A 10,291-nucleotide genomic window follows, 5' to 3' on the forward strand; every position below is an offset into this window, starting at 1 on the left:
AAGTTATTGTCCTTTTGTTTCTTTCTTATTTTATATATATATATATATATATATATATATATATATATTCTTTTTTTTTCTTTTATCAACAAAGAAAAATAGACCGCTTTTGATAACGTCAGCATCACGTTATTTAAACTCATTCGCATAGTTTCATTCTAAGTACGGTAACGTTACTGCCACATAACAATACTCGCATGAACAACGTATCGCGAACGTTATCGCTCGAGTTTTATAAAACTCTGATAATAATTGATTCTCTCCGCCTCTGCAATATACTGACCGATACCGGCGAACTGATGGGTGTGCTGTGATTTCTATTGCTGGGTGTGACTGGGGCACACATGAAGGGACTACTTTGGTCGAGACTGCCTGTCGATCCTCTGGGACTTTGACTCGCTGGTATAAAAGTATTCGTATCAGCTGGTACGTTCCAATGACCGTTCTTTTGATTTTCGATTTTCTTCTTCGATGGCAAATCTTTTAAATTGTATTTCAAATGAGAAGGTTCGAGTGGTTTGCAAAATGATAATTCTTCGGGATGTCTGATGCCTAAATTAAATAAAAAGTAAAAAGAAATGATTTTTATAATGTTGATAATTTTATATCAATCTTCATAATGTTCAGAAAACTTGCCTAGTTCTTTGCAGAGATTGATCACGGCGTTGAACGTTTTTACAGAGAAATCTACCCTGCAATCGACCGAACGCATGTCAGGTAACTGCACTCGAAGCGTTTTGTGCATTGGAGTGAAATGCAATAATGCATCCGCAGCAACGCCGTACTGATCCAATGTACTTCTCGTTCTTGTCAACCAGTGATTTCGTGCTGGCCACCATAAAGCATGGTCCGACCAATCCATGGCGATATCTGAAATTTTTCAATATACGACATAATTTTTCAATATCAACGAACAAATCAAATCCTTCGTTTATGATAAACAACGATTATATTACCGTTTCACTCGTAATTATGTTATTCTACTTATAGTAAAAAAGAGAATTTGTAATAATAATTAATAACTATGGAATAATGCATTTTTCATTTCACACTATTATTTAAACATTTGGATCATTGAAAATGTTTTATTAACAATCAATATGTGATATAAAATCCCTTTAATACGCTGGACGATTTTTATCAACGAATAAATCAAATATAATCTCCCTTATTTATTGTAAACAATAATTATATTACCATTTTATAGTTACATATCTTGATTTAATTGTAAGAAAAATGAAAAGTATTAATAATTATAATCTTTTATATGATATTATTTATATATTTACGTTATCGAAAATTTTTTATTAATAATTAACGATGAATTATTGGATATTTGAAGAATAAAATTGAACGAATTTCGAGTGGAATGAAGAGGACAAATATTTCAGTGAAACACGAAACCTTCGACGGAAATAATGTCTGTCTCTTCACCCTTTCGGTGCATTCCCGTATTTTCCTTTCCCCGTTCGTCGTCGCATCGCACGGACGATTTGTTCGAAAGAAACTAGCGGCGGGTCGACCCTCGTAAAGAAGAAGAAGAAGACACGGGGTGGGACTGCTCGTTGCGGTGAATGTCGTCGGGCGATTCAAAGGTTTCTTTCTCTTTGTCGTCTCGAATGAAACTATGTAAAAAACGATCGAGCTCGTTCTATCAAGGATCCTCGCATTACTCTCTATGGGAATCTCTTGTCTATTTCATTATTTCTCTCTTCTTTTTGTTTTATAGACGAATTTATAAGAACGTTTATAAAAATAATTTCAACAAATAAATCCAAGGAAATGAATTCAATGGAAAATGAATATAAAAAAAAAACAAAAAAAAGAAAAAAAGGAGGAAGAAAGAAAATACGAATTTTTATAAACAAATTCAACAAAAGTGAATTGACAAAATCACAAATTCAGAAAAAATAGATCATTCAGCAAAAATAGTATTAAAGAAAACGATTTTATAACAAAGAAATCATCAAAGTGGATTTTTAAGGACGAACTTACAAAAAGAAAATGAGTTCATAGAAACGATTTGTAAAGTCAAATGTACCATAAAAAGAAGATATACCTTTCTGGAAGAATACTACTAGACGGGGAGAAAATAAGAATAATAAAACAATGATTATTTGTCTTTCTACGAGATATACATATGCTCGGTTGACAAGGCAGTTAAAAGAAACGACCCTCGGAGTAGTACAAAGGACTATTCGGTAAGCGAATGGAGAAGGGTGAAACAAGAAAGAATGGGGTAGATATAATTATTTGTTTAGAGTTTAATGAGTTCCCAAGAAACACCTTAGTCGTTTGTTTCTTTTAAAACGAAAGTGGGGTGAGTTGGAGTGGGGTGGTTGAGTTTCGTATGGCTTAACAGTCGATCTCGACGATTGGTAAGCGGAAAAGGGAAGAGAATTCCGCGAGAAGATTCCACCCACTTCCATCATCTTCCTTCTTTTTCTCCTCTTTCATTTTCTTCTCCTTCTTTGACCATATCTATCGAGATACCCACGTAAGAAACGTACGAGTAACATGCTTTCATGGGACCGTTATGTCTCCTCTACGTTACAAAGGCTCAACGAAGAAGCTTCTTTGTGCGTGTACGTAATCCTCTAAGGAGGAAGAAGAGAAGGAGGTAAAGCAATAGGAGGATGAGAAGAATGAGGATGAGGAGGAGAGGAGTGTTTCTCTCCCCATAGAGGCAGCCACGAACAGCACGATTCTGCAGCTGCGCTCTATAAATATCTCGCACGTTTTAGGCCGGCCAACTCAGCAACCACGAAGTTAACCGCTTGTTTCAGGGACCGGAGATCCTAAAATCCGCCTTCTTTGGTCACCATTGATGAGGAAAAAAGAGAGAGAGAGAGAGAAATACTCTGACCAAGTGACGCCATGATTCCTTATCGGAGAGAGGATATTACCGCAAAAAGAAACGCACGGTATTACTTTTTATGTCTCACATAATATTTTTTCCTCTCTCTTATTTTTCTTTTCTGTTTCCTTGAATCGTCATAAGAATCAAAAAGATCCAAGTTTTCAAGATAAATATAAAAAGACCTCTCTCTCTTTCTCTATTTTCGAATAAACAGAACGATTAATTTCAATGATTTTAAACGATTATATTTATGAGTGACTCGAATCGGGTCTCGGTTTATCGATAACGGAATTTAAAAGTGACCCAGTGATCGTTTAATGACGCAATCGAAAGCAAGACGTTAATATAAAATTTCTAAATAGTAATGAGTAATGATTATTATTTTTATTACTATTATTATTATTATTATTATTATCATTATTATTATTAGTTAATTACGGAAGTAAGAGTTTACAAGAAGTCTCTTTTCATTCTCGAATTGCGCAAAACGTTGTATGTAGGAGCGTTGGTGTTCTTGGAAATAGCAATCTCGATCTTACCGATTCGATTCGCAAAGCGTTACGAATTATGGTTGCTCATTATAAATCGTTACGTATGCGTTCCGTATCGCGTAGAAGCGTGCCTCCGCATGAACGAACGTCCTACTTTTCTTCGAGTTTATCGTGATATTTTCTAACATCGGCTAATCTCTTCTCCTCTTCTTTTATCCTCTTCTCTCTTCTTCTTCTTCTTCTTCTTCTTCTTCATCATCTTCTTCTTCTCTTTCATCCAATTTTATAATCTATCGTTAAACCGTAAAACTTACGACATACTAAACGCTGTCAACGATAACGAACACGCTACGTTTACGCCTATCTTTTTTACATTTGGTGTCTCCACTATACTAAGCTACACCTCCATTCTTTATTACACTTTGCTATACACCTGTCTCCTTTTTCATAGTCGAGAATCACGCAAGCGGATCATAACCCACGTTGATTATAAATTAAAAGATATCATTTTACATTAACGCTGATATCTCGCGATATTCGAACGATAATAATTTCATCCGATTTTTAATTCCTTCGTAATAATTTGTTCAATTAAATTTTATTTTATTAAATTCAGAACAAGAATTTTCAGAATTACAACTTCATTTTATTTTATTTAATTTATTATAGCAATTAATTTAATTACAAAATTCAATGTAATTGTTATAATTGGTAAGTAAGATATGAATGATTAAACAAAAAAGGAAAGAATTTCGATGATCTATTTTAAACATTTTCTAAAAAATTATTTTCAAACATTTTTTACGTAGACTAATTACTAATCACATAGTTTAACTTTACTAAGTTCCCTAAACTTATTGATACTTAACGATTCAGAAATTATTTAAAAAACGCTTGTTGTCATTGATAATAATTAATACTTAATAATTAATAAGTATGATGTAGACAAAAAAAGAACAAATATTTAACCCTGAATTCGTTGATACGTTATAACGTTTCAGCAAGGATTTAGACATGATCATATAACTATCCATTAGTTTTAGGATTTTTTTAAATGCATCAACAACTTTTACATTGCTTTCGAAGAAAATCATTAAATTTCAGAGATTCCTTAGAAATATTTATTTCGATCGACGTACGTCTTTTCAACGTCACAATCGGCACAGACTTTTGTTCTGATGTTTTCACGATAAATTCGCAAAAACCACTAACTTCCCGGAAACCACAAAGAAATTTCTCAACTTTTGGAAGGATGTTATTGAAATTGTACATTTATTATCGTTCGTTAAAAATGAAATATAAGAAAGACACGTAAATTTCGTTTTTTTTTTCTTTTTTTCGAAGTCGATGAACATTTACTCTCTTAGCACGAATGTTTACAAACGTACGAGCCGTTTAAGAAAGAGACAGAAAGAGAGAGGGAGAGAGAAAGAGAAAGAAAGATAAAGATCGAGATACATCGAAATAGATCGACGACAAATTTCCGAAACGGGTCGACACGAAAACAATTTACTTTTCTTCCTCTCTTAGCTTTTAAAAAAGAAACGAACCATTCATTCCCTACGTGATGCGACACAGGACACGTGTTATTACGAACGTCGTTTTACTCGATCTCCTGTTGATCTTACGCTGCTTCGTTCGAAAGCAGAAAATCAGGAGCGATTTGGTAGTAGAAACGTGTTGCTCAACGATTTTCAGAAAGCCAGAAGTGTAAAACAAAAACAAACGATTCTCGCTCGCGTTAATGACGATTTAAAGGATTCACTGGAACTTATACGAAAGCGCATCTCCAGTCGCTTTTAGTCGGATGTTTATATGAAGGATCTGTTTCAAGATTAGAAAAAACAAACGTCGAGCTTAGGCACGCGATCGTGCCTGACTAAGAAGTATTAATGAGTGTCCTAGTTGAAGAGACCTTGTACTAGTGCAAAAGATTATAAAAATCGGTATTAGATTGCTCTTGATATGATTAAAAAAGAAAAAAATAATAAATAATCTGTTCCTTCACTCGATATTATTAATAATAATAATAATAATGAATGATTATGTAGATATGAAAATATGTATATTAATAAATATGTATATTAAAAAATTATAACATACTTTTATACACACATGAAAATATTTTTATTAGATTGCATACATATATGTATATATAATCCTATTAAATTATATATACATATATACTATTAAACGAGCTATTCTTGTACATTTGTCAATTTTATCTTGAAAACAGATCTAAGAGTTTCGATGGAATAAGCTGAATCAACTGTTTTTCGGGTAAAAGAAAGCGATTTAGCTAGATTTCATTCAATTTCGGGAAAACTCATGTGAAGGATTAAATGATCAAAACAAATATAAATGATTTTATCAGTACACATTGTCGTTGCCATGCCGTGCTACGATATTACTCGAACTTCATATGGCTCTCTTAGCGATAAAGAAGTTATTAATGTAAAGGTTAAAAATAAATGATTTCATCATTACGCACTATAGTTGGTGTGGCGTGTTACGGTATTCAACAAACATCATATGATTTAACTCGTGCTCTGTGCTCTCTATGCAATGAAATAATAATTAGATAAAATTTACAAATTATACAAATATGCAAGAAGAATATGATGTCTAATTTATTGTCAATATAAAAATGTTTAGAAATAATATAGCAAAATATAAAATTTGTTATATCCTTAGCCCGTCTGTGCCATTGGATAATGCTCGGTCTTTTGTACATAATAATGTAATAAATAAATATATATATATACATACATATTGTATATAATATAAATACCGATATAATATATACAAGATGTTTCCTTTAACACGAAAAATTCAAATATCTCATGAGGCACTGAACTCATAAAAAAAAATATTTCTATAAGTATTGCCTAATATGAAAGGAGGACATCGTATGATGCAAATTATTATATATTACATAAATAATGTATATGCTGTTTTACATTTCGATGCTAAACGAATATGTTGGTCTTCTCGTCTCTATAGTTGTTTTTAAATAATCAACAAATTTTTTTCAACATCGTAATGTCATTTATCAATGATAAAATGATAATGGTAGAATGTTATAAAAATATTGTTATTTATCTATTAACATTATTTTTTTTTGAGTGGACAAGATGTATGTTTACAAAATATTACAAAATAATTACAAATTATTGATATAAATAAGTTGAAAGTTAGCGATAAAGAAACAGGGTTATCGTTGTTCTTGATAGTGTGTCACCGTGCCACACCTAGCGGTTATTATCCTTAGATGGATAGATAGATAGATAGATCGATCGATCGAAGGGAAGTACTCGTCGTTATGCAAGCTACGACGAAGACCTTTTTTTTCAACTTGAGCAGACGTGCTTCGGTGTCGAGCTATTTTACACGACACCTACTTCCGTCTATTTCTAATCCCACTTCCGTCACATTCACGATTCGGAAACATTGAACGATCGGAGCAAGAAACGATCCATTTTTCTGTCAAACTTTCCAACTTTCATACGAATAACTACAAGAATTGCTGACTTACGAATTCAAAGTTTCCAAATTTACGAGATTACTTTATTAATCGTGAAACGTTTGTTCGTTCAAACGAATGAAAGAATTAAATATTTTATCGATCGTATGTATTTTTTTACGTAATCGTTGATATCAATGCAATTTCAATAAAATTTCTTATATAACGATGATCGATCGTCTTTTACCCATAATTTACATTCACATAGAATTTTTTCATATGTGTACTAAAATACGAAAACGATTAAGTAAAAAAAAAAAGAAGAAAAAAATAAAATTAAAAAAAAAATAAAAAGCAATTAACGCACGATACCACGTTTGCACGTAATAGAAGGGAGAGTTCACGTGGCGTGAATTAACACGATTCTTCTTTGGTCAAACGATCGCCGGAAGTACCGTTACGATATAATAATACGCACAATAATGGTGCTACGACGACACAGAAGGATCTATAACAATGGCGTGTATCTACAAAAGCGACGACGGCGCCGATGTTGGCACGCCTGCTAGAGAATATACGAACCTTTGCAAACTCTCTCTCTTTCTCTTTCTCTTTCTCTTTCTCTTTCTCTTTCTCTTTCTCTCTCTCTCTTTCCCTCTCTCTATCACCGCATTGGAAAACGAGTTGGAAAGGTTCCCAAAGGATGAAACGATAAGCTTCGTTTAATTGAGAATTCCAAACGGATCCAACGAGTTCGTCCGGCAATAAAGCGCTCCTCGAAGAGCTAATTGGATCTCGAGATTTTGAATCGACTCTCGAATTAACCGGTAGAAACTCGTTAAACATAAGAGTAAACGAATTGTCATTGAAGTTTCCAGAGTTAATTAAAAGATTAAATTTATAATCCCCGTTTCCATAATCCATTCATTTCGTTAAAGAAATATCATCTCTCTCTAATCATTATTATCATTTTCTTTTTTGTTTTTTTTTTAAATTCTTTTTCCTTTTTTCTAATTTTTATTCTCGCAGACGATCGAGTTTCCTATTGTCCCATTGCAAAAAAGAGGATAGATAAATAAATAAATAAATAAAATACAAAAAAAGAGAGGAAAAAAAAAAAGAAATAATATACTCCAAGCGAAGCATTGTCCGAGCTTTAGGGAAAAATCAAACGAACGGAAGGACTGACTATCGATTGGCTTCTCGAACCACCAAGTGAGAACCGACAGAGACCGAAGTGCGTGAGGTACAATAGACGGGCGTTCTCCTACGTAAAACTTTTAATAATTACTCACCACCCCCTTTTGCGATCCTGCGAAAGGAAGGTCGTTGTATTGTCTATTGTCTAGCGATGGAAGGAAGGGATGGATTCGACGGTGATGGTAGGTGAAAGAAAACGACGTATCTAGAGAAAGGGAAGAGGGTTGACGTAGGTAGGGGTGGTTTTGCACGGTAGTACTACTAAGCACTCGTTGTCAAAGTGCCCCTTTACGATTTTTTCTTTCCTTTATCTCTCTTCTCTTTTTTCAAGCCCTCCTTCTTACTCGAGTCTTTCCCTCACTCTTTTTCTGTCTTTCTTTTTATTTTTTTCTTTTCTCTTTTCTTTTCTCTCTCTCTCTCTCTCTCTCTCTCTCTCTCTCTCTCTCTGTCTCTGTCTCTGTCTCTCTTTCTCAAGTAGATTCGAGGATCACCGAGGACTGGCAACTCTCCACGCGGAAGAGGAAAGGCAGAAACCCATGTCTAAAATCCGGCTGACGAAGTTCCTTTGATTTCTCAGCCGATTAAGTAGACCTTTCCCCTTCTTTTCATCCTCTTCTTTCTTCTCTTCAATCTCCGATTTTCGTAAGAAAAAAATAGAGGGCTTCCAATTGGACTTCACAATTAAATCGAAGTATCGTGGGAGAATAAAGAATACGAGTGTGTATGTATATAAGTACGAGTAACTCGTCGTCGATATCTTTTGAATGATATCACTTCTTTTAGAGCAATTCTTTTCAAATAAATTAATCTTTTTTCAATAACTCGACAAATATTAATTTCTAACAGATTATAAACAAATCGGCGTGATTAATTTTCGGTAAACGAAATATGATTTCGTATATTTTGATTATCGATTTACTGTATATCTCTTATCAATCTTTGATAACATCGTTGACTTGCTCTCAACTACTCTCTCGATAAGCCAACGAACAGGTAGACCACGGCACATCGATGACGTACTTACCTTCTATGGTGAACCAATGAATATGTATGCTTCATTCGCTCCCGAGTCAAGGTCGTAACTGTTTCCGTTACGGAGAATGCGACACGACAAACGCTTAAAGAGCTTTTAATTTCGCCCACGAGTTGTTCTCTATCTCTTAGCAAAGACATTATATCGTAAATTCTTCTTTAATTAAATCCATTTAATCCGGGTAATGTTTATGAATATGAACGTAATAAAATTATTTACTTCTTTTTTATTACTTCGATCAAAATCATTAAATCATCTATAACAATCCACAACTATCCATACTATCTATAACAATCTACGACTATCTACAACTATCTATATCTGTAACAAAAATTATATAATACAGAAAAAAAATTAGAGTATTATATGTACTTCTATTGATATGATGTTATTATATCAAGTATAATTTATAATTAAAAAATCATGAAAAATTTAGAACACTAAGTATCAATGAATGTTTTAATTATAATAAAATAAAATCGCAATTAAAAAATATTAATATAACGAGGGATTTAGATATTCCTACAACAGGAATATAATATTTCCATATTTCTACCGTACGAATAATTAAATCCCTCATTGAATGTATAAATACGTATGCAACATGGCGTTATAGAGAGTGTAACTTTAAAATTACATGACGTTACATAGGCTGTAACTTTAAAGTTACATGGCTTTAGATAGGTTATAACTTTAAAGTTACATGGCATTGTGTAGGCTGTAACTTTAAAGTTACATGGTGTAATAATATAATTAATGCGATACAACGATAATTGGTAAGGATAGTAGACAGGATAACAAATGTCTTGAATTTAAAGGGGTAATTCAAAGCAACTAAAGGAGCTTGTATTGCCCTTTAAGGGAGATTATCGTTGCTCCTGTTACTTGCAAAATCACGTCTAGAATTCCGACGAGTTTCAGCGAAGAATTTTGAAGATATGCGAGGTTGGCAATGCCAAATATTCGAGACACTCCTACACGTTCGTGCCTAACAATGCGTAGTCGCGATGTAACGAGAAAGAAAGAAAGAAAGGAAGGAAGAAAGAAAGAGGGATGAGAATGCGAGTGGGCCGAGGAAAAGAGAAATGAATGCACTAGTGATGTTTCTATGTAGACAAAGATAAAAGCTTCCTCTTACATTATTAACCAATATACTATCTAAATTTAATTATAATTTGATTGACGTTATAATGATTACGATCTTCCGATGTAGAAAATATTTTATTTTATACATATGTATTTTA

General features: G+C 33.1%; 1 protein-coding gene across 1 annotated transcript in view; it reads right to left on the reverse strand.

Moving 5' to 3' along the window:
• LOC127061793 (unc-112-related protein) overlaps positions 1-10,291 on the reverse strand; it is a 34,850-nt gene that overhangs the window by 3,532 nt on the left and 21,027 nt on the right. Inside the window, exons 2-3 of the mRNA XM_050989146.1 lie at positions 637-870; positions 284-552 (exon numbers count right to left, since the gene is read on the reverse strand). Coding sequence (XP_050845103.1) covers positions 284-552; positions 637-870 — 503 coding nt within the window. The remainder of the gene's footprint in view (positions 1-283; positions 553-636; positions 871-10,291) is intronic.

The sequence above is a fragment of the Vespula vulgaris genome, chromosome 2 (genome assembly GCF_905475345.1).
Source record: "Vespula vulgaris chromosome 2, iyVesVulg1.1, whole genome shotgun sequence".
NCBI classification, from domain to species: domain Eukaryota; kingdom Metazoa; phylum Arthropoda; class Insecta; order Hymenoptera; family Vespidae; genus Vespula; species Vespula vulgaris.